Below are 25,017 nucleotides of genomic sequence, written 5' to 3' on the forward strand. Positions count from 1 at the left end.
CCTCCTGCTCCTTCAAACATGTGGATCATTTTCTATACTTTATGTCTGTGTCTGAAAATTGTATTAATTAATACAGAAGTTAATCAGGTATGAACAAGCAGGGCGTCCACAGTAAATGAACATCTGTCTTAAACAGGCACTGGTTTGGACCTTGAAGAGTTCTCAGCTAACAACAAAGAACCGATGCTGCGTCAGGAGACCGGCTGCATGTTTTCAGCGTGAACAGCTGTGATACTGTAGATGTCACAGTCAGACACGCTGTTTGGATTGTAGAGCTGAGCTGACAGCCCATAATGAGCACAAAAAAAAACAACTCTGGTTTTCCCTTGTTTGGTTCCTAACTAAAACTAATTATATTTGTGCTGCTGTGATGCAGCCACAGCCTCCGAAACAAACCAGTGTTGGATACAGACAAAGGTCAAGTGTGACTGCACAGCACAGAAATGAGTCACGCCTGGTCACTTCCACTGCGGAGGCAGCAGAACAAAGATTGTCATGATTGTGAAGATGGAGGAAAAATAATAGAGAGAGAGAGAGGGGGATTTCTGCCTCCATGTCCTGATTACAAATACAGGAACTACACATGGGCACACAGTGGAGGAGCGGTTAGTGATCTTGCTTTACAAGAAGACCGTCCCTGGTTTGAGCCCCAGCAGGAACTGCTTGTCTGTGCATGGGTTTTTTGTCAGATACTTCATTCCACAACCTTGTGTTTTGTTTCAGGTTTTGTTTTTTTTTTTCTTTTTCTGTGACATTTTTGAATCTTTTATCGCCATGGCAACCATCCATTACCACGTATTTGAAACCGATGGCAGTAGGGTCTACCGTTGGTCAATGACATCCATGTTGTTCTTTTCATCAGAGGAAAGAAAGGGCCTCTGTGGTCAAGAAGAACAACGCCTACGCCGTAGCAGTGGCCAACTACGCGCCCAACATCACCAAGGACTCTGGCACACTTCCCACCATCGCCAAGGGGGGCGCTGCAGACCCCAACAAAGCCAAAACAGATGGCAAAGCACAAGACGCCAAGAAGACGTTCAACAGCGTGAGCAAAATTGACAGGATGTCAAGGATTTTGTTTCCTGTTCTTTTTGGCAGCTTTAACCTGGTTTACTGGGCCACGTACCTGAACAGAGAACCGGTCATAAAGGACATGGTTCCCTCCAACTGAAGTCTCCCCTGCTGTGGGGACTGGGAGAGTGAAACAAATACCTCTAGTAACTGTGTACAAAAAAAAAAAACCTTTTCAGAGTCAAGTCCTGGATTGCTGTGTGATCCTCTAACTCCTCCTGTTTTCTACACCGTCTGCAGCACTTTTGAGACGCCGGGATTTTTGTAAATGTGTACGTATATTTATATTACATGGTTTCATGGTGACACGTCGTGTGAATTTTTTCGATACAGTGCTTATTTCCTAAGAATTGTGTTTCCAGTTATCAGTAACTGTGTGGCCACTGTGGATCAACATGAGAAGAAAAGAATAACGACGTGAACACACACACAAACACATTTATTTGAGACTACTTCTTTTTTGGCTGCTCACTGCCAACTGTCTACTACTACTGTGTGTACTGTGTGTTTTCTTAAGAGTGAAAGAGACTTTCTATCTTATATTTATTCACGTCTTTGCCAACTAAGAGTGGCTTTTTTTTTTTTTTGTCCAAGCCGATGCAAAAACACATTGTATTATATTGTTAGAGTGTTGACGTTGTTTTTATTATTTATGACTACGGATATGGGCCTGGAATCGAACACTGACCTCCAGAAGTACTGAGCTTCAGTAAACCAATGGCTGTAAACACATTAACAGACAGCCATTAAGAAAATTAATAAGGAATAAATCAGTTCTATGTAAGGGGGGTAAAAAATATGATCGGAATATAAAACCATTCATGTTCAGAATGTGTTTTTATATTTCATTATTTGTACTTTTTGGGACATCTTATTTGTAGATGCTCTATGGGACTTTAGTAAGATAATTCTTTTGCCTTGTCTCAAAAAACAAAACAAAAAAACAAGCATCACATTTAATTTAAAAAATTTGGGAAAGTCTGGGCTAGATGCTCTTCCTGACACTAGATAACTCATTGGAATTCAGAAGGTGGATTATTATTAGGAATATCCGATAATATCTGGTAAACCCTCATTATTGGCCGCTTTTAATTACTTTATATCAGTAAGAATTGTTATCGTTTTTTCCTCCGTTAATAAAACCTGATTACACAGTTTTCTTCAACCGGTATCAGTTGATATCGGAATCGGAGTGTTTGGACAATATTGGCAAAATGATAATGTCAGACATAACTAATTATTTGTATTTTTTTAATATTAATAATAACATTTTGCAAAATAGTTGAGTTTTTCAGTGAAACACCTTCCTATTGGACGCCATTGTCACGCCTGTGGAGGTCAGTGTTGATTTGATGTAGAGGTGCATTTATAGAGTGCAGCAGAAATCTTTGTCGTCTTTGTGTAACTGACTTTGTTTTGCGTCCACAGTCGGTGTCCGTCTGCCATGTTAAAATGTGTGAACTGCTGTGAAAAACAAAAACCCCACCTGACCGCCCCTGTCCTCTGACATGGAACGTCATCACTGTACCACGTAGACCTACAGTACACTGTCATTACATGAAGCTGTGCTGCCGTGAACACTGCAACGTCGGGCTAACTCCAAAGCCATACCGTCTTATCAGCAACAATCAGCTGCCGAGTGCGTGTGGGTTTGTGCGGCTACTCTCACCATCCAGACCTAAATTGCCTGTAGATGTGAATCTTGGCGTGAATGGTTGTTTGTCTCCGCGTGTCGGCCTTCTGATTGGCCTGTGACCTATCCAGGATGCACTCTATATCCTCCCGTCTCATGTCAGCGGGAATTGGTTCCAGCCTTTGCCGTGACCCTCAACACACACTGTTAACGCTGTAGATAATAGAGAGATGGAATGAATAAATCCCGTGTGACTCTGCTTCATGAACAGTCGCTCTGTGATATTCGGTTCTGTCTGTCCTTGTGATAAACAAATAATTTTCAGCCCCATATCAGTAGACATAAGATTTTTTTGTTTCCAAAATTGAATTTTTTTTTCTGCTGCACATCTGTGTTTTAACTTAATTCAACTTTCATCGTTATATCAAACTTTGCATGAGGATTGAAAAGAAAAATCTTGTTTTCTTTATTCATTCATGTGTCACAGGAATTGTGTCGTTGCATACAAAACACTAATTTTTACTTCAGTCCTATATCCAGCGTCCTGATATAATATCAAACATTCCGGTTACAACGATTGTTCACGAGGTGGATGCTTGATTCAGTGCACAGTTTCTAATAAAACCACATTATTGCCATTGTAACCTTTGTTGGTTCATTTATTGAAGCCAAAAACAGAATTGTTTAGATCTGACCGTGTTTTAAGAAGAATGAAATGTGTCAGTTTTGTGCAGTAAATGGACACTTTTTTGAAAATACTCTAACAGGTTTCATATAAGCAGTGGCTTGAAGGGTGATGAATGGAATTGAATTGTCAATAATGGCCAAAACAGGGATCATGTTCTCTACATGTACGGTATTATTTCCATGTCATTATTGCTCGGAGAACTGCTCCGGCTCCATCTCCTTCTGTAGGTGTTTCCTGTAATATAACACGTCATTTACAGCGGCTCGGGCTGATAATAAGACCGTGAAGGATGCAGCCTTCTTCTCAGCAGGAGAGGATGCCGTCAGCGTCGAATGCTGCTCAAGACAAGAAAAGAGTGTCGTCGAGACCCACAAATAGCCCCGTGGCACCGGGCTGTGATGCAAAGCTCAAGGAGGTTTAATTTTCCTGGTCTTTCCATTACTCAAGCTCTGCACAGACCCCCTCATGTAAGGTCGAATTTTCTCTGCGGGGGCTGTTTGCTCAGGCCACATTATTATATTATTATATATTATATTATATAGAATGTTAATGCCCAGACAGGGCACAGAACTTCTGACTCCTACGAGGTTGTCAATGTAATATATTTACAGCCATACATTTACATGCTTCATTAGTTAAGTCAATTCATTATCAAATGGTATGAGTAAACATGGAAATGAGGGTAAACATGGAGATTTCTGGTGTTATAAAATATTTTTTAAAATGTTGCTGAAATGTAAAAAGTAAAAAAAAAACAATATATTTTGTTTTGTTATTTTGTTGTTGCTGACAATAATTCTCTGGCCTAAAGGCTTTTACTCTTCGTTGCAACTCAGGATCACGCGCGTCCACGTAAAGACCTTTATTTGTTGTTCACAAAGAAAAGGAGCAGAAACCTCTCCTTGTGTAAGAGGCAGTCGCGCTGTCATAGCAACTGGAATCCAAATTTACCCTTCATCCGTGGGGGAGGCGGGACATCCGGAAGCTTATCGAAATGATCGTTTCCTGTAGGTACGATGATGTCACTTCCGCTGCTGCTGCGGTGTGGTTAGCTTTAGCTTGACGCAGGTGTGCAAATATCCGATGTCGGTAAGCGCTGATGTACTAAAAATACATTTTGTTTTGTGATTAAAACCACCTCGCGTGCATCACTCCATATGCCTGTAATAAAACTGTGGTCAAACAATTTTCAGTTCCGCTCTTGTTTTCATTCTTCCGATTACTCCCGGATATCACCCTGATCCCTACACTATACCTTCTCAAAGAGGAAAAGGAGATACTGTACTTTTATATAAAATGAGAATTCGTTTGTCATATAGATAAGATGTTATACTTATGGAAGTACATTCACGAACACATTTGTACAAACATACGTTTCTTTTATTATTACTAAAACTGCAACTCATTTTTACAGTGACACGACATTTCCCATAATTCTTTGCTAGTGACCTGTGACTCAAAATGGCAGCGCCCGTGAAGCTCATGTACAGAGAATATCGTTCTAGTCTATTTTGATCGTTTTTATTGTTATATTGTTATTTATTTTTGTGGACACCGAGTCCGGGGGGTAACAGTGAACATGAAGTAAAAAAAACAACCTCGTAGTCACTGATATAACAATGTTTAGTGCTCCGAGGACTGTGTTTTGTACATAGACCGCTCACTTAGGCTGCCATTTATTCATACTACTGTTCAAAAAGAGGACATGTCGTCGTTATCTGTGTTCTCTCCGCTGTTGAGAGGAGTCTTTCAGATAAAAAGCTACCCGAAACCCCACCGCTGCTGCAGCGGGTTGAGTTACACAGTACTGAGACACTTTTGGAGAAGTGGACTCTGTGTTTCCTCCAGCGGCCGCAGGTCGATGAGCTCACAGACAGACAAGGTAAGATGGTATGGAGTAGATACACTACTAGCTACACTACAGTAAAACACGGAGATGGGACATTGTTTGGATTTGCTATGCAGGTGGTAGCAATTTGTATACAGTTCCATCTGGACAAAGACCTGTTGTTGTTTGTTACTGAGCAAGAATGCAGTTCCTGGCCTGTACAGAATTTGTCCAATTAATATATTGTATTTTCCAAGTAAAAGTAAAGTTCTCTTGCAGTTCTATTGTCGCAGAGTATACCAGTGAAATTATCATCCTTAATGTGTAAACTTCATGGTTATTTCCAAACTTGTTGGCTGTATACAGTATTTACTGACGAATAAGACGAACAGTCATTGGTGTCGTTTGTTGTGAACTAACTTCTCCATTTTTTTAAAAAGGAGCACATTGACCTGTCCAAGTTCTGTGTGGACAGAATCAGGAACTTCTGCATCATTGCCCACATCGACCATGGAAAAAGCACTTTGGCGGATAGGTTGTTGGAAATGACTGGTACGAGCTGACAGTAACTTTAGAACGGAGCCTTATTATTAATATTATATTTATATAATCGTCACTCCACACACACATACATTTACAGCCAGGTGTGTTTTTCCCTTAGGTGCAATAGCCAAGACTGAGAAGAACAAACAGGTGCTGGACAAGCTTCAGGTGGAGAGAGAGCGAGGGATCACGGTCAAGGCCCAGACGGCCTCACTGTTTTACAACTACGAGGGTCAGGAGTATCTTTTGAACCTCATCGACACACCGGTGGGTGACAGCAGTGATGGGAGGGTAAAAAAAGAAAAAGTTAAAAACTGGCATCCTGGGGCTGCTCTGAAAATATTTGCTATATACAATACTGCAATTATTGTAGTATTAATGTTGCACAAATATCTCTCTCGTCAGGGTCACGTGGACTTCAGTTACGAAGTGTCCAGATCTATTTCTGCGTGTCAGGGCGTCCTTCTGATCGTTGATGCCAATCAGGTACAAACATCAAAGTTCTGGTTGTGCTGTGTCACTGTAGCTGCTAACCTGCAGCATGAGTTGTCCTCCTGACTGTATCACTCTGATCTGAAGGGAATTCAAGCACAGACGGTGGCTAACTTCTACCTAGCCTTCGAAGCTCAGCTGACCATTATCCCTGTCATCAACAAGGTATGCATACAATACACACACACACACTGCTGTTTTAAGTCTCTGTGTTTCTTTATGTGGGTTTATTCCCATTCTAACATGTTCTCCCTCAGATTGACTTGAAAAATGCTGATCCAGAGTCAGTGGAGGCACAGATTGAAAACCTGTTTGATATTCCACGTGAAGAATGCATCAGAGTGAGTTGAAGAATATTCCAATATGAGTTGTTTTTATTTTTTAAGATTGTCTCTTTAGTCTTATTTGTTCATGAACATTTTTTTATAGATATCAGCCAAACATGGAACAAATGTTGAATCGGTTCTGCAGGCAGTTGTGAACAGGATTCCACCGTAAGTGTTTTGTTTGTAACATGTAAACTGAAATATGTTTAATTTTAGGAAGAAATTCTGATGTTTTTTTTTCTTGTTTTTTTTCTATATCTGTAGGCCCAATGCAAACATCGATGACCCGTTCCAAGCCCTGGTGTTTGACTCTAATTTCGACCACTACAGAGGCGTGGTGGCCAACATCGCTGTGTTTGGAGGTCGGGTCAAGAAAGGAGATAAGATTGTGTCGGCACATCTGAGTAAAACCTACGAGGTCAATGAGCTGGGGCTCCTGCGACCAGAAGAGTTCCCAACACAGAAGCTGTACGTGTTTCCCTTTTTTATCCAAAGAATTTCATGATGGATTTATTTTGAAAAAAATACGGTTCTGATGGTTGACTGATTATTTGTCAGCTTTTACATAGTTAGTGAACATAGAGAGTATTCAGCAGGCTGAATATTATTAAAAACATTTTTTATCAATTTAATTTCACTATGTACAAAAGGAAATTAAAAAAACATTTGTGACATTTTTTGAGATTTAGAAGAAAAAGGACAGAAAACTTGTACCTGCCGACTGTTACGAAGGAATTTTGTGAAAGTTGAAGACGGCACACGATGGGTTCTGAATTCTTCAAACAATTATTAAGTGGAATTTCTATATATATTGTGTTGTTTTCCATTGTGTAGGTTTGCAGGCCAGGTGGGCTACATAATTGCAGGGATGAAGGACGTAAAGGAGGCACAGATTGGTGATACGCTTCACCTCCAGGAGCGGCCAGTAGAGGCGCTGCCAGGCTTCAAACCTGCTAAACCGATGGTCTTTGCTGGTGAGGAGCCACTCTGGATTTCACACACATTTATTTATTTACAAATACAAACAGGTATCCTGTCGACTTCAGTAGTAGAGTGTACTCTGTGTTCTTCATCCCAGGGATGTATCCCATGGACCAGTCTGAATACCAAGGTCTACGCAGTGCTATTGACAGGCTGACCCTGAATGACTCCAGTGTCACGGCACAGAAGGACAGCAGCTTGGCCCTGGGAGCAGGATGGAGGTGAGGACGCCTGTTGTAAGTCGCTTTGGATAAATGATTGTATTCTATTAGTTAACGTTACTGCGACCAAACGTGAAGAAATATTTGTGATGTGAAGATGTTGGACCATTCTTCTCCATCCCTCTCGTGTTTCCGTGTTTAATTTGAAATATACCCACCTTTAATGAAAATCCTGACTCTAGGGGGAGCCTGTGGCTGTATTTATGGGATCATAAATCCAGCTGCACTCTTGGACTATTTCCACAGAGGCTCTTTGTAATTAAAAAGCATGAATATCAATTAAGTAAAAGTGAAGTGGACCTGTGTACTGCTTGCAGACTTGGCTTCCTGGGTCTCCTACATATGGAGGTGTTCAATCAGAGGCTGGAGCAGGAATACAATGCTTCCGTTATAGTCACGGCGCCCACTGTGCCCTACAAGGCTGTCCTCTCTTCACCCAAACTCATCAAAGTAAGAGCCACGTCCTGCTCATATATTTTCTTCTCTCACGTTTGTGCCTGGCTTTGGTCATGACTGCAGTGAAACGTTTGTCCTGACTTTAATATATTGACTGGTAAAAGAAGGCGCTGCAGGATCACTGGTTTAAGTGTGTGTGTGTGGGGGGGGGCTTAATTTTATTTAGCATACTCTCTGGTGGAGGGTGTAGGGGGTGTGGGGAGAGGCTTAATTTTATTTAGCATACTCTCTGATGTCAGCTTGGATTAGAGTGTGGTTTTTGGAATTTTCTTCTTACTAAAACATTTAAAGTGTACTTATTGCTGTGACCACAGGCACCAGAGCTAATGTTAAAAGATGTTAATTTTTTTACTGTAACCTTTACTTGGTATCTGTAAGTCCCATTTCCCTACTACAGTATTTTCTTCATCTTGGTTCTTGTTTCAGGAACATGGCAGTGAGGAGATCACCATCGTGAACCCAGCTCAGTTTCCAGACAGATGTTCAGTGTCGAAGTATTTGGAGCCTATGGTCCTTGGCACTGTTCTAGCCCCAGACACGTACACAGGCCAGATCATGACTCTTTGCCTGGTAAGGTGAAAATAATAACAAAATGTAAATATATATCATTCAACACATGCTACCAGCATCATGGCTTTGTGTAAGTTTAATTCATTAAACGTGGCTTTGAAGTGGTTTAAATTTGCAGACAAATGTGGGGGAAACAAAACGTATTACTTGCCTGCAGTTCCCCCACCGACCCACTAGAGGTCATTGGGCTTCTGTTAAAGACCACAGATTTAGAGTTTTGCTTTAAAATTTAAAATGCTCGACATCCTAAAACAGGTATGCATCAATGGTTTGATTATTTGTACTGTATAAACCAATTTTTTTTTCTTTTTTTTGAAGAACCGCAGAGGCGTCCAGAAAAACATGGTGTACATAGACGACCAGCGCGTCATGATGAAGTATCTCTTCCCATTAAATGAAGTTGTTGTCGACTTCTACGATCATCTTAAATCCTTGTCGTCTGGATATGCAAGGTAAAACTCGTCAACAACTGTTTTTATGAACCTGGGCCAGTCGTTACAATAAATAATTATGTTTATATTTAACCAAAAAAACCAAAGGTCAATATAAACACCAAAATACAGATTACATTGTGAAACTATGAGGTGTGATAGTTTTTTTCTCCTGTTAGCCGAGCCGTTAAAATAATAACATTTATATTTCCATCATGAAGAGTTTACATAAGGACAAGGTTGTTTGACCCTGAAAAACATCCACCAACATGAGTCATCCTTCTGAACCTACAGAGTAACAGAGGCATTTATTTTTTGTCTGGTCACATCAGAGATGGTTTCCTTGGCAGAGAGCACTAACATTACCAGTTATAGTGACTTAAAACTCCACACAAGGACTTCATTCCATTAGTGAGAAGGACAAAGGAGTCATTTCTCAAAAAGTGATGATGCACAGCAGAGCTGTAGTTAATGTACTGGCTGCTGAAGCCTGCACGGGATCCAGAGCCAGCTGGGGTAATTGAAGGGCGAAACGCTTCACCAGCCGTAGTTACTCTCTGACCATTTACTCTGTGAACCCTACAGCGGAGCTGAGCTCTGCGTCACTGCTCACTGAGCAGAACCTATTTATTGGGTTCTTGTTAGAAGCTCTGAAACGTTCCACATGTCACTGAAGCGCAGGAAGGAACCGAGGTGATCAGCTGTCAATCACAGACGCCATCGGTCTGTTAGATAGTTGTCATGAAATGTATAAAAAGGTATATGTTGACATATGTTTACATATATGCATATATATGTATATATACAGTATGTACAGTATATTTTGCGTGTACATATATAAATATAAATAAATAGATATGTATTTATATATTTTACATACATACATATACAGTATGTATACACTGTATATTTGTAAAAATATACACACCTACATTTATATAAATACATATATGCACAAATGTATATGTATAAATATATTTACAGTTCTTAAAGGCAAATGTCTCACTGTTTTGACTCCACGTTAACATGTAAAACGATGACACACTGTATTGTGATGCCATCATCAAATCAAATGTCATTCATCTCATGTGTTCTTCTGTTCCAGAGAGCGTGCGTACACCGCAGGAAAGGCCATGTGCGAGAGACTGAAAGACTCCATTCCAAGGCAGTTGTTTGAGATCGCCGTGCAAGCCGCGATTGGAAGTAAAGTCATCGCCAGAGAGACGTATGTCAAACGGCTGCTTCGTTCAGAGCAAGAAAGGAAAATAAAAAGCAGACTTCATTTGTCTTCAGAAAATTAAAATGTTGTTAATGTGTCTTTCAGCATAAAGGCATACAGGAAAAATGTGCTAGCTAAATGTGTAAGTAGCTGAAATTGGAGTTTGGAAAATTTTCGAGCATGTTTTCATGTACTGTGGATAAATGTGACGTTGTGTTTTCTCTGCAGTACGGCGGGGATATCACTCGCAAGATGAAGCTGCTGAAGAAACAGGCAGAGGGCAAAAAGAAGATGAGGCGAATTGGCAACGTGGATGTCCCTAAAGACGCCTTTATCAACGTCTTAAAGAGAAAAGACAAATAGACTCGTACGTTGAAGGTGTCCAAAACCTGGGAAAGGAAATTAGCCTCAGCCTGATCCAATAATAAAGTTTAAAAATATTCAGTCACTTCAACTGGACGTTACTTCACTCCTGCTGTTCAGACCACACTCAAGTATTCTGAGGACAACTCGGAGAAAAAAGGAATGCATACTAACAGTAAAGCAGGGGTCCCCAACCCCAGGTCTGCGGACCGGTACCGGTCCATTGACTTTCCTCATTACAAAATAAATAATAAATATTTAAAATATAATGTCTTCCAGACTCCAGTAGTAACAGAATAAACTCTATAAGATGTTTTATTTTGAAAATTTGAAAGTATGCCATCGGTCAGATGAAAGAAAGGAGTACTCTACAGCCACAAATATGTTGCTTTTCAAGGAAAAGGACTACTATGAGTTTCTGTCAGTGACTGTTTATTATTTACAACAGTTTACAATGATGACTGTTGGGAATATAACTATTTAAAATGAAACAAATGTTGCATCCTTTCCTATCTTTTTGATATTCAATAAAATGAAAGGATTTTGTTGGGAATTAAAAAAAATGTCCAGGGATATACAGTTGAACGTCCCTGAGTCTGTTAGGATTATTGAACTATAAAACATTTCTTGTGTAAATAAATAATAATAATAAATGACTATACCATTATTGGCATAAAAACTCAAACATTTTAACATTGTTTCACATTGTTTCACTGCTCCCTCTTTAGTGGCCTCTGCACCTTTTCGGAGTTCTAACAGTAGGTGGCAGCAGCAGCTCAGACATGCAGCAGTTAAATCCGTCAGGAGACAAATATCAACATCTAAAGTATGTATACTTATGGGCAATGGTGGCTTGGTGGTTAAGGAAGCGGTCCGGAAGGTTTCAGGTTCGAGTCCACCAGTTGAGGTGGTCTGAGCCGCCTTCCGGGCGCCTAAGCTGCTCACTTTGGTGATGGGTTAAAAGCAGAGGTGACATTTCGTTGTGTGTGTCGCGGTGTGCTGTGTCACAATGATAAATAATTCACTTTCACGTTCACTACACAATAAGACTGTACTTACACAGAGAAACTCAGTAAGGAAAGTACGGATTTTTTTTGCATACGGGATTTGATAATAATATTCAAGTCATGACAACTCAAGTCATTTATATTTAACTTATAATAATATTCTGACAACTCAAGTCATTTATATTTAACTTTTGGTATTACTATTACGTGTTTAAACAAATACAATTACGGTAACGACGGTGGTTGACGTAGCGCGTACGTACCTTGTTTGGTCCTCCGTTGTACCCGTAATTGTCTGCTATCTATGCGGAAGTAGCTATGAATGGTTGCTGTGCTAGTGTTTTCTTTTTAATTCCGTCCCAGAATATCTAAATTAAAGTTAAATAAATATTAATACTTTTCAAAAAAAGGGAGAGTTATTTCCTGGGATTTTGGACGACATGTGTGTCTATCCTTTACCCTCACTGCGTGGGAACTGTTAGCTACCGATCATCATACCTGACCTATACGTGGCTCAGAAGTTTCCATCGGCAGCCGGCAGAATGAAGGTCCGCTCGTCTGTCTTCGCCTCGTTTATTTTGATATTTGAAGTGATTGGCGTTGCCCTCTTCCTCCGGGGATTCTTTCCTGTGCCTGTCAAGTCTTCAGTTTCCTCCAAGAGCAAGCTGTCAGATCTGCCACCAGAGCCGGTGACAGGTGGGTGTTTGTCAGCCTGACCTCCCAGCCTGTCTGTGTGTGTGTCAACTTCAGTATCTTCTTCCTGGGTTGATGGTGAGTTTTCTCCTTCACAGGTCGTTCCCCCAACTCCACACGTGTGCCCCATCCCCTGTTTGAAAAGGTGGTCATAATGCTGGTGGACGCCCTGAGAGAAGACTTTGTCTTTGGACCCAACGGCCGCCTGTACATGCCTTACACCAGACATGTGGTGGAAAGAAGCTCCTCACACAGTTTTGTGGCCAAAGCCAGACCTCCGACTGTCACCATGCCCAGGATCAAGGTGAGAGGATGACACTCAGGTGTGGGTGTGTGGAGGTGTGGAGCACAGCTGACAAAAACTAGGATTGTTGACATGATTCACAACTTTCAAATCAAGAAACTGCGGTCACTTTTATCTTTAGGATGTGACTCAGTTAAGTCTTCTTGTGTGTAACTAATATCATTTTGTTGTTGTTTTTTAAATATAGAAATGTATTCCATAGCAAAAACCAAACCAATCTTTTCAGTAAGGAGAGTTTTGACAAATATTATAGAGACCGGTTCAGCCTGAAGTTTTCTACATTAGTAAAATATAAAAAAAGATATTTGCAGCAGTTTAGAATAGTTGACCTAAAATGGTGTGTTTTCTCCTTCAGTTTTAGAAGAGTGCACTCAAAAATAAGCATTTACTGTTTAAATCTAGTGTCCTACCTTCCTGTCATCAGCAGTTCTGGTGGTGCATGGTAAAATATTTTTTATTATTATTATTTTTAATACAGGCCTCTTACAGTATCAGCGAAACCTGTCTAAACAGTGACTCTCAGAATATTTCATCTCATCATTTTTTTTGCGACAGTTTGCTAAGTTGTTGTTGTTGTTTCTGAATATGTGACCGTGTAGTGGACTTTCCAAATATAAGCTGCTCTTGGCTTCGACAATCCTCACTGGGATGAAGTAGTGGTCGATGAATGGATAAATAAGGAGCCGGTGGTTCTACTCTACCTGAAGTAGCTGGCAGTCGGTGCTGAGGCTCCCTGGTTCATGTCAGGAAGGTTTAAAAATAATGAAAATAAAGCAATGACATAGGAGCACATAGTACACAGTAATTACACTACACCTGGACAGTGGGCACTGTGGCTCAGTGGAGTTTCAGGAGCGTCTCAAAGACAGTTTTATTCTGGAGAAAGGAGAGCAGCTCGTTCTTGTCCATTAGGACTGTGGCCAGAGTTGGGCCAGTTAGAATGAATTAAAGTGAAGCCGTCATGTGAAACAGCATGAACTGTTTCGGTGTCAAAATGTAGGGCGAACCTTCAGCAGTCGGCCGTGGTGAAGAGATAGGGAGGAAGAGGAAGATTGGAGCTAAAATTCACTCAAGGAAAACTCTACTGCTAGTGTGGACAGACAGGCTCGACGGGAGACGTAAGAGTGCACGCTCAGCAATCCCTCAGGTCAGCAATATGTGGAGGAAAAGGCATGTGCTGCTTGACAGTGAGAAAGAGAGGGCAACGGGTGAGTGAGTGAGGGAGGTGAGGAAGAGCAGCCGTGTGTGGGATTTTCGGTGAGTGAGTGAGGGAGGAGAGGAAGAGCAGCCGTGTGTGGGATTTTAGAGCAGTGTTTTAATTGGTGGTCTAAGTTCGGGGTGGCTTTGGATGGAGACAAATCTATTTAAAAAAACAACAACAATAGGATGAATATTTTGTTAACATTCAGAGAGGTGACTATGTTTCATATAGTGACACGTAAAATTGTAGTTAAACTATACTATACTACTATAATACTACTTAAGAATATAGATTATTTTATAGTATAATATAGTATAGAAATCATGACATATATAATTTGTTTATTACTGGACTTAGTAATTGTAAAAAAGTAAAAGTTGATCAAATAAAAAAAAGAAAGAAATCTCTTCCAAAGTTCAGTTATTCTGACCGAGTTTTTAAAAAAAATTCAAATTGTCAAACGTACTAAATCGATGGAGAAACACTTCCAACTTCTGTGTCTGTGGGTGGATGCAGCTCCTGGAGCTGGTGATGGAGAAAGAGGGAACCAGGTCAGTGGGAGCTCCGTGGACTGACGCTGGTCGGGGGGGCGGAGGGGGGACTTATCTGCATTCAGGCAGACGTGTAGGAAGACAGATGCTGCTCCGTAATCCTCCCAGTACTGTTTAAGAGGATAAAGCCACGATGTAGCGTGATGGTTCTCAAACTGCGGTGCGTGTCACACTGGCGGTACACTGGTCCATCTTGAAGTATGTTGGGCAGATTTGATTCCCATTGTTAGCGTGGTTGAATACAGTTGTTGTGTTTATAGTAATGTGTTTAAAATTTAGTTTGGGTCAGATTAGATTTAGATTAAGGATTAGAATATGCTTCAGGGAATACAGTATATCTGTGTGAAAAACACATACACAAACAGCGAGTTTGTGTTGTTTTTGAATTAGGTTGAAGTACAAGATGAAGTGCTGCTACTGCTGATAAACAGCCCAGTGGTCCTATTAAAAATACATTTTCTTCTTCATATACTGCTCTCAGTTGAACAGCGTGTATTTGAATGCTGGTCGTACTGGTAGTACTTGGAGAGCCCGATATATTTTGAATGGTGACACGTGGTGTGATAGATCTGAGAACCACTGATGTAGAAACCATCACCTCTTTGAAATACAACCCCACTGTAAGTGTAAGACCTTGTAATGGGTAAAAAAAAGGAGAATTTACAAGACAGAAAATACTGGACATGGAAGCTGGAGCATGAAGGACTCGTACTGCACCAGATACTTGCACACATACTGTACGGTACGACACGGTGCTCGTCCACAGGAGGGTAGAAATATTGAAACTGTCGCTTCCTTAGCTGTGTGTAAACTTCACAGTGTGATTTGCTGGTCTGCTGAGATTTTACAAGTACATCTGTGAGAGCGGCAGAAGGGGACATTTAATCAGGTTTCAGCAGAATAAGTGGTCACAGTACATTTGAGACACAACACCTTAATGTGATGCTGCTACTCCTTCCATAAATCTCCCTTATCTGTTGACAAGCCTGCCTGAAATAAAATACTATCTTGATTGATTCTGGAGTTGAGACTTATTACATTAAGCTCCTAATATAAAGTAGAAAAACACAGCCCACCCTCCTGATCCCACCCCCCCGTCACACTGCAGCTGATGCATCACAAAAACAAAGCTATAATCAATGCACAAAATGCTACTGTGTATCAATAGTCCCGACGTCGCCTGTCAAACTGCAAATGGTATCCAAAGCGCCTGTTACCTTAAGAGCCCTATAAAGTGTAATCTGAGCAGCAGCAGCAGCGTCATCAATCAGCATGTTTAGTTTTGGCAGTGCACCACTAGGTGGCGGTGCAAAACAACCACCATTCGCAGCCTAACTCGCGCTGCATTGCACCCAATTAGCTGTCATGACACACCGACCGTCCTGTATCATTATCTCACAGCGGCATGGCCATTACACACATTATCTCCAACTTTTACTCAGCGTCTAATAAAGTTACTACAGTATCACACACACACACACACACACACACACACACACTGGGTACAGATGAGTTAGATACACAGTTCAGCTGGAGAGAGAACACACCCTGGTCTCTGAATGTTTTTTTACAGTTTTTCTTTTTTTGTATTCCAGACTATGATGCAAACAGTGTAAACACCCACACCAGCCCAAAGTCTACAAAAAAATGTATGATTTCATTTCAGTTCTGACCCTGACGGAGGGAGAGAGAGAGAGAGACAAGTACTGAGTTCCCTCTTTGGTTCTGTCATCACATGTGGCCCAGTCTCACAGTGCTGCTCAGACAGTACTGTGGTGCTGGACAATGAATTCACTTAATCATAACCAGCCGCAATCCCCATCGGTACCAGGGAACTGTTGGTGCGTGAAAGGCTGGTCTGCCGTCCGTGGTTCTGTACGGTTCCAGTTTGTTAGCGTAGCTGCAGCGTCAGAGCGGTTTATTACATTTGTCATGTTGTTATGTAACATTACGTCTCACGTTAAACGCTGTTGGAGAAGAATGAGGAGGTTCACGTCTGTTAAATAATTCACGTCAGACTTGAAGTTGCAGAGAGAGGAGGTTCGGCGTTCCTCAGTACAACAACGTTTTGCCCCAGTGTTACATCACATCCTCCAGTGCAGGACGCAGGCCAGTAATTGGACTAATTGATCTATTGTTGGGTTTTGAGATGATGACTTGTCGTTGGATCGGATTTCTAAAGAACGAGAGAGAAAAGAAAGAAGTAAACAAAACAAAACAAAACAAATGCATTCATTCTGATCTTCATGCTTTTACGTTTTTTAATTTCTTTAATTAATCAACCTGTCATTGACAGCAGACAGACTTCTTTTAAAGGGGAACAGTCTGTTTTTTTCATGAGGCATCTTCACTGGCAGAGATGAAGATGAGCTGATAAACTGATCACTGGCAGGAGATAGAGGAAGTCGGAGAAACATTCTCAGAGATGAAGATGAGCTGATAAACTGATTAATCACGATTGATCATGATTAGTTGTGATTATTGAAAAATGAAATAAAACAATTCTGTAATCAACCAGCTCATGACCTCCTGGGGCGCGGGGGTGCCGACCCCTCTTGTTGCACACATCCGTACTAATGTGTAAACATTATGCTGCAGACAGTAGAGACACCGTGTGAAATGATAATCCGCTGTTTTATAAGGACAAGTCCATCAGGGTGTACTTGAAAAATTGCTTCTTTGGAGAAGAGATGACATTGTATTTGCCGACGGAGCTTCATCAGCAGATTCCTGGTCTCTCTGAAATACTGGGTGGTCATCTCGGATATGAGCTCAGATTTCTAAGCATCCTGGATGGTGCGAGGCTGTGCCCACGGATGCTCACGGGGGGAGGTATGGGGGGGTTAAATAACAGTATTTCCTGCCAGCATCTGCAGTACCATGTCTCCTTCAGTGTAAGAAGACCTGGCCGCTGTACTTTCCCTGGACGATGAGCTGAAAACTCGCCTGACTTTCAAAACGTGCCGCACTTTGTTGTCAGTCACACCGATGTCAGCGTGTTCCACTGCACCCTCCGTAATTTAATCTGTGGAAATTATGCCTTGTAAATGTCCATATTCCCGAGTCAGCTGTATACGTTTTTGTCGTGTCAGCAGAATTGATTCGGGAACGTGTGACTCAAGTCAAGTGTCCAATTTTAGATCCAACACGACGAGATTTCCAGAGACAAGAAACATTGAACATGATACATTTTTTGTGTGTGTTGTTAATTAGTCTAGTTTGAGGCTCACCAATTGATGATATTTACAGTACGTCCTGGCTTCGACCTTATTAGCTGCAGTTATACGAGCAAACTTAAACGCGGCACTGGTCTGGAAGAGAAAAAATAAAGTTTACAGGATAATGAGAAAACACATTTCTCCTCAGGCTCTCACCACTGGCAGCATTCCAGGATTCATTGATGTGGTAATGAACCTAAATTCCCCTGCACTGCTGGAAGACAACCTCATTTGGCAGGCCAGAGCAGCGGGGAAGAGGATCATTTTCTACGGAGACGACACCTGGATTCGCCTCTTCCCCAAACACTTTGTGGAGTTCGACGGCACGACCTCCTTCTTTGTGTCCGACTACACTGAGGTACGTGCGGCGTGACTCATCTGCGGGGGAGCTGTGCGGAAAAGTGCTTTGGTGGTTTTATACTGGAAGGTCAAAGGTCAAAGTGTGGGAAGTTGAACTAAATTTACAGACATGCAGTCAAATGTGTCAACCTGTAAATGTTTTAGCTGACGCCTTAAAAAAGAAAACTGGTGCAGTCAGCTGACACCGGCTGTACCTCATCAACATATTTTCAGTTCATCAACATATATTGTTTTTCATCACATATATTGTATCCCTTCAATATACTGTACCTAATCAACATATACATTATCTCACCAACATATATTGTATCCCTTCAATATATGCTGTACCTCATCAACATATACAGTACGTCATCAACATATTTGCAACTCATCAACATATTGTTTTTCATCACATATATTGTATCCCTTCAATATACTGTATACATTATCTCACCAACATATATTGTACCTCAGCAATATATACTGCACCTCATCAACATATACTGCATCTCATCAACATATTTTCAGTTCATCAACATATATTGTATCCCTTCAATATATACTGTACCTCACTCAACCCAATTTAGTTTTTTTTTCATCACATTTACTATTTTTCGGTGTCACATATTCAAAGGTTTTTTTTTAACCAATCTCAGTTTAGTAATGTAAAATATGTCTCCATGTTATGTAGGTTGACAACAATGTGACGCGTCATCGGTGTCACATATTCAAAGGTTTTTTTTTAACCAATCTCAGTTTAGTAATGTAAAATATGTCTCCATGTTATGTAGGTTGACAACAATGTGTTGATCCATTTGGACAGCACCCTAAAAAGGGACGACTGGGACATGTTGATCCTTCACTACCTGGGCCTGGACCACATCGGTCACATCAGTGGACCTCACAGCTCACTCATCCAACCAAAGCTGCTGGAGATGGACGACATTTTGAAGAAGATCCACTCTGCCCTTATTTCAAAGGTAATTTTTATACACTATCTTTAATGATCAGAAAATCAAAATATTGCATTGGACTATGAACTATATGGCCTCATTAGCACTAATTAGCTAAAGAAACACAGGGTTTCTCAGCATTAACCAATTAAAACCATAAACGTTTTGTAAATGTAGGTATAAAATCCCCTCACTGTTTACACTCTACATCATTACCACAAAAGTCAGAGCAGAGATTTCAAGTGTGCTCAGTGAAATGGAGAAAAGAAACGGTAAAACACATAACACTCACAGTCAGGGACATTTTCTCAGTAAACAATTCATCCCCTGCAGTCAGCAGAAGATGCAGTATGTCATCACTGTTGTTAATTTCCTCATAAAAAGAAAATATTTTTCAGAAGTAATCATAAAAAAAAAACCCCGTCATCTCACCCACGCAGGAATCGCGACCGTCTCTGTCTTTCAGCGCTGTCTGCTAATCTCTGCTTGAATTTCACTCTTTAATTATAAATTAAGATCCTGCTCCTCTGAGACTATTGTAATATGCAGCAGAAGTTGGCTTTTGTTTTGATAACATCTGCAGGCCTCTTTCTAAACCTGGCCCCGCAGCCATGACTCATCAGGCTTCCCCATCGAACTCATCCTCAATGAAAGGTTTTCATGGCTTTTGTGGAAACTGAATCACCTGAGGAAAAAAAAAATTGAAGCTTGATTAAAATATGTCATTCTCAACAAACCTGCCTCCCATTCTCTCTGTTCTGTTTTCTCTCTCTGAAGTGTTTTTTTTCTCCCTACTCAACCGGTGAAATTAAACTGGAACAGGAAGTGCTTTTCATTAAAAGCTAACATTTAATGCCTTCCTCCGCATTGCCATGACATAACATCATTCAGCACGGCTGCTTTGTACAAATCACTTACACACACACACATATACAGTAAATATATATGTATATTTATATATGTATATATTGTCTATGTTGTGTATGTATATACGTTTTATACATATATTTACATATGTATACATATATTCATATATATAAATATATACTTATATATAACTTTATATATTTATATATATACTTATATATATTTATATATGTGTATGAAAATGATTTGTACATATTCCTCTCAGTGTAGAATATAAAATGATGCATGTAGAACAGTAAGCACCGTCGAGTGAGTCTCATTTTCAAAAGAGGAACACAATGTTAACGTTATTCATCTGTTTTCGTTGTTGTTGTTGATGATGCAGCAGACAGAGGGAGCTTTGCCTTATCTGCTGGTGCTGTGTGGGGACCATGGCATGTCTGAGACCGGCAGTCATGGAGGTTCTTCAGAGCCGGAGGTCAACACACCCTTGGTGCTCATCAGTCCAGCCTTCAGGAGAAAAGGTACAATTTCATGTTGTCGTTGAAATAATAATGGAAAAAGAAATTGGTGGTGAAAGGGAGGGGGCGTGAGAGACAGAGGGGCGAGGTGAGAATGAGAGGGGGGATGGAGGGAGCAAGGGTGAGAGAGTGAGAGTAAACTCTCTTCTCTTTTTCCTGCTGTTAAACAGCGGTCATGACATCACATGACATCATGTGTCTCCATGATCCTGTCGTCTCAGTTCAGTAGGACGAGGGTAATACTGGGCATCACTGACCACGCCGTTACCAAAATGAAGCCGACTTCAGCACGTTGACTATAACAACCTCAACTTGTTTGTTGATAAACAGAATCCAGTGTGAAAAAATTCACACCAGGCTTACGTCATTCACACTAAGTATTATTCAGAATTTTTTACTCTGTAATGTTTGTTTATGAAATATGACAAAACAAACTTGTATCGTTGATGACATCACATGACTTTATTCAATTCACAATTAACACGTTTTTTACCCAAGCACATGGTGGCGAAGCATTTGTGTCACCTCCAGAGATCCAGTAGCCGCGGCGGAGTAGAACTTTATTTCTCAGCAACAACTGAACGTGTTACTGCGATAATTGCTTTTCTCAGCCGAGTCTATTTTTGAAGTTTTGTCTTGCGTAGATATTTGTAGATCATTCACGTTAAAAATCCGGGGTCCTGCTGGCTCTCTGATTCTCCCGTGGTGATGACGTCATGTTTTTCTCTTCATTCATTAATTCTAGATGTCGGAGATTTAGAGATCACAAACTAATGCGACCACAGATAGGTGTATTTAAACTTTTTTTTATCCGTTTTCTGTTCAGATTTGATTTTAAGTTTTGGTATGACTCACAGAGGCAGAGTGGTTAATGCTGCTGCCTTACGCCAAAAAGGTCAGGGTCTGTCTGGATGTTTAGAGTTCTGTTTTCATTTCTCTCCCTGTGTGTCCAGTTTCCTCTCAGAGTCTAAAAAAAAAAACATACAGGCTTTCTTCCATCGTTCACACCAAATTGGCCAAAGGTGTGAATGTGAATGTGAATGGTTGTTCAAAGCCCAGGTTTGTGGTGTATAGCACAGAAAACCATGAATGAGTGTTCCAAGGTGAAACTGTAGGGTGGTCTCCAGGTTCTTTCTTGTAGATGTTGACGTTATGAACACTAAGAGAAAAAAAAAGACTTGGAGACCCCTGTGGTCACAGAGGGAAGTGCGTCTGTTCCATCAGACAAGGTAAAAAGCACCAGACAGCATCTTTGAGTGGGAGATTAAATCCCCAGCTTGTGGTCGTCTGATTGTAGCTCTACAACAACTGTAATCCCACTGGCTGTGGACCTCTGATCACCAGGGTCAAAACAGTAAAGAAAAAAAAAGACCTTCACGTCTTTGGAGTTTCACCCTGTCGTCACCTCATCTCAACCGTTTTTCAAATCCAACAAACAGAAGATGATGTTGACCTATTTTCTAAAATATAGACCTACAAAGATGACTGTTGTAGGCCAGGACAGGCGAAGGTTTGATTTCCTCTGTAAATGTTTTTTTTTTATGAAGGTTTGAGTTCCTCTGTAAATGTTTTTTTTTTTTAATTGTGGCTTCATTGAACGCTACGTTGCCAGTGTTGCATATTAATAGGAATAAAAGAAATAAAATAAAAAGCTCCGTTCTATCAGGCCTGAATTTAAATCAGCTTTAGACACGGAGTCCAGATAATTGGAGACATTTTCATCATGAAGAGAATCCGGTGAAAACCATTGAGCGTTGGTGACCCACAGGCAGAGTGGAGCAAGAAGTGAATCTTTTTGATTAGTGAGTGTTCACTGTGGATTTAGTTTGAAACTTCATGACTGTTATGTCAAAGTCAAGGTCCGCGGGCCTAATCTGGCTCACCAGGTCATTTTATGTGGACCACCAGAGTTGAACGTGTGTATGGTTGTCTTAATATCTAAGCCTATAGTAAAGAGCCTAACCCCATATTAAAAAAAACAAACAACTTCTGCCAAACACCTGTTTGATTACCCTAGTACACAAGTTGACGAAAACTCTTGCAAACATGACCTACAAAAAAACCCAAAAACATCTACCTCTTCTTCTTGTTATTTAAAAAAAAAACCAAAAAAAAAATACATCTACCTCTTCTTCTAAAAAATAAAAGATTGGTGTAAATATTTATTGTGGCCATAAAACTCAGATTTTCTTTTGATTAAATGTTAATGGTGTGTGCTGACCAGGGAATGCCTGTATGGAAAGCATCACTTCATGCAACCCCCCGGTCTCATTAGCACGGTGTTACTGCTTCGTTTTTCAACATCGGCAGGATGTCTGTGGACTTCATTAGAGCATGCTACCTGAACATTAATTTCAGATCTGAATGCATCGCCGGGAAGACGTCGCTGTCAATGCAGATTAATACGATACTTAGTGGACAGCGCTGAAGACGTGGCAGTAATGACGAGATGAAGGCACGCCAGGGTCCGAGGCTGCTCACCTCATTTGCTGACGCTCAAGTGTATTTTCCTGTTTTGCTGAAGAGACGACTGAAGAGAATAAGAAAAAAATCTTACAAATGAAAACACAAATAATATAATATAAAATATTGACAACCAACCTGCTGTAGCTCGTACGTAATAACGTTTTTTTCTTTGTTTTTTTTACTTCTGATTGTCGCACGCATGAGAATTGAATTCAAACGTCGCCCTGATGCCACAAAGATAAAGATTTTTACGTAGCAGAGTTTGGCATTTTGATGAGGTGCAGTTTTCTCACCGGTGACTCAGCGTGTATTGTGTTTAACCTTTCACTGAGTGATGATACATCAGTTCTGCGCTCTGTTGTATAACTAGTCACAGCCCATGAGTGCAGTACTGGCGTACAGCTGCTCCACGGCCTCATTGTGTGAAGGAAATCACACAATACAAAATGTTAATAGTTTTCTTTTTGTCAGAATCCTCAGGAACCGGTGATGAGTTCACCTTACTGCAGAGATGTTTTTCATCCCGATGTGTGGTTGGACATCTCAAAATCATCGCAAATGATGTCATTACTGTAAAGATTGGTCTGCAGCAATATTTTATCTCCACAAAAAAATTAGTATAATACTTGACATTTTACTTTCACCATTACAGACAGCAGTACTGTTATTTAAAAAAATGTAATTTTTCTCCCAACTCTAATATGTTACATTTTAAAAAAAAGTAATTTTTCTCCCAACTCTAATATGTTTTTTCTTGAACAATTGTAAATCCATTCAGAAAAACCCATAATTAAGTAAAACTTTTACTATTCTTTCCCAAAGACTGGGTCACAACCCCAAGATGGGTCACAAGAAGATTTTTTTTTTTTGGGTCATCTCGCATCATGTTTCCCAGGAGTTTACTAATAATGTCTATTGACTTGCGTCACTGCCCTGACCCATTGGCTAATGAAACACGGAAACAGGATTTATAGTTTTGTTTGTTTGTTTTTCCTCTTCAAATGTAACTTCACTGTCACTGCAGGATTCTTCAGACAGACCTCATCAAGTCCACCAGTACGTAGACTGTGCTTGATTGCTGGCTCCACTCTAACAGCTGGTGGAATCACTTATATCTCTGGTCCTGTGTTGTGTTGTAAACAAAAGTCTTTTACAAAAAAGAAAATGTCAGGGCTCACAATGACTCCACAGAACTTAACAGAATGATTCTGTTCTTTTTTTTTAATTCTGTTCTCGCCCTGTCGTTTCAGAGGGAACCCTGAAGCCGGATGTAGTGGAGCAGATTGACCTCACCCCGACCCTGGCACTGGGTCTCGGCTTACCGATTTCTCAAAACAGTGTGGGCCGCATCATCCCTGGCGTCTTTGAGGAAACATCGCTCCGGGACAAACTGCGCTTCCTGCATCTCAATGGCCACCAGCTCAGCTGCCTGCTCAAAGACAGCCTGCCCAGCTATGAAAAAGGTGGGTTTTCAAATCCACTCCGCTTTCTCTCTGCATCTGTAAAGAGACCAGAGCTGCTTTGAAAGAAAGCTTTTAGTATAATGCAGTTCATTGTGGATATTAACAGTCACTGTGTCCAGATTGAAAAATGCACTCAACAGCAGCTGATATTAATAGTATGAAAAGTGTGCAAATTAGAATCAAGGTCAAATGTGTAATATTTCTTTTTCACCACGTGTTATTAGTGTTATTGTCTTATTATCAGGTCACTTTTGGTCCAACACTGTTGTGATTTATTGGGAAATAGATGATAAAGCACAGCAGGTGACGGAGGATGTGATTGTGAGGTGACCCCAGTTAGAGCCCGGTGGACGGAGATGACGGTAAACTCTGTTTGACAAAGCTTAAAAATGGACAGACGTCGGCTCTTGCCGATCCCAGGGGCTTGAAACGGGAGTGGGTTTTACAACTTGAAAGCTTTTCCCATTCTTATACACGCCCGTGAGTTTCATCGATCTCTGGTTTACGGTTACTGTTGACGGTGGCCAAAGCTTCAGTGAGGATTCTGTAAGTGCTGCCTCTCTGTGATGATCAGCATTACCTTGAATCAGCTCTGCTCTCAGTCTTGTT

General features: G+C 40.7%; 3 protein-coding genes across 5 annotated transcripts in view; all 3 read left to right on the forward strand.

Annotated features, from left to right (window-relative positions):
- gabra2b (gamma-aminobutyric acid type A receptor subunit alpha2b) overlaps positions 1-3,336 on the forward strand; it is a 21,331-nt gene extending 17,995 nt beyond the window's left edge. Inside the window, exon 10 of the mRNA XM_008327283.3 lies at positions 863-3,336. Within this exon, the coding sequence (XP_008325505.1) occupies positions 863-1,171 (309 nt within the window). The 3' untranslated portion in view covers positions 1,172-3,336. The remainder of the gene's footprint in view (positions 1-862) is intronic.
- A 1,056-nt stretch (positions 3,337-4,392) lies between these two features.
- guf1 (GTP binding elongation factor GUF1) lies at positions 4,393-11,475 on the forward strand. The gene is made up of 16 exons (XM_025063360.1): positions 4,393-5,274; positions 5,661-5,772; positions 5,882-6,030; positions 6,169-6,249; positions 6,343-6,420; positions 6,513-6,596; positions 6,685-6,749; positions 6,846-7,049; positions 7,416-7,555; positions 7,660-7,783; positions 8,101-8,233; positions 8,666-8,809; positions 9,128-9,262; positions 10,299-10,465; positions 10,565-10,601; positions 10,688-11,475. The coding sequence occupies exons 1-16, from the start codon at positions 5,098-5,100 to the stop codon at positions 10,820-10,822; spliced, it is 1,965 nt and encodes a 654-aa protein (XP_024919128.1). The 5' UTR covers positions 4,393-5,097; the 3' UTR covers positions 10,823-11,475.
- Positions 11,476-12,015: 540 nt separating this feature from the next.
- Positions 12,016-25,017, forward strand: part of pigg (phosphatidylinositol glycan anchor biosynthesis class G (EMM blood group)) — a 37,914-nt gene continuing 24,912 nt past the window's right edge. The window contains exons 1-7 of one of the 3 annotated variants that reach the window (XM_025063248.1): positions 12,016-12,525; positions 12,621-12,826; positions 17,945-18,154; positions 18,830-18,854; positions 18,955-19,118; positions 20,344-20,482; positions 24,196-24,408. In XM_025063248.1, coding sequence (XP_024919016.1) covers positions 12,372-12,525; positions 12,621-12,826; positions 17,945-18,154; positions 18,830-18,854; positions 18,955-19,118; positions 20,344-20,482; positions 24,196-24,408 — 1,111 coding nt within the window. In that variant the 5' untranslated portion in view covers positions 12,016-12,371. Of the gene's footprint in view, positions 12,526-12,620; positions 12,827-17,944; positions 18,155-18,829; positions 18,855-18,950; positions 19,119-20,343; positions 20,483-24,195; positions 24,409-25,017 lie in introns of all 3 variants that reach the window. The other 2 variants (XM_025063247.1, XM_025063249.1) reach the window with 2 other exon arrangements.

Source organism: Cynoglossus semilaevis, chromosome 15 (genome assembly GCF_000523025.1).
Source record: "Cynoglossus semilaevis isolate Cse_v1.0 chromosome 15, Cse_v1.0, whole genome shotgun sequence".
NCBI lineage: Eukaryota > Metazoa > Chordata > Actinopteri > Pleuronectiformes > Cynoglossidae > Cynoglossus > Cynoglossus semilaevis.

What these genes read in the sequence shown, in the direction of transcription:
- guf1 (XM_025063360.1), top strand. Translation starts at nt 5,098, where the DNA reads ATGTCGTCGTTATCTGTGTTCTCTCCGCTGTTGAGAGGAGTCTTTCAG. An exon ending in TAGGTTGTTGGAAATGACTG is followed by an intron (nt 5,773 to 5,881) that starts GTACGAGCTGAC and finishes TTTTTCCCTTAG; the next exon opens with GTGCAATAGCCAAGACTGAG. An exon ending in AGATCATGACTCTTTGCCTG is followed by an intron (nt 8,810 to 9,127) that starts GTAAGGTGAAAA and finishes TTTTTTTTGAAG; the next exon opens with AACCGCAGAGGCGTCCAGAA.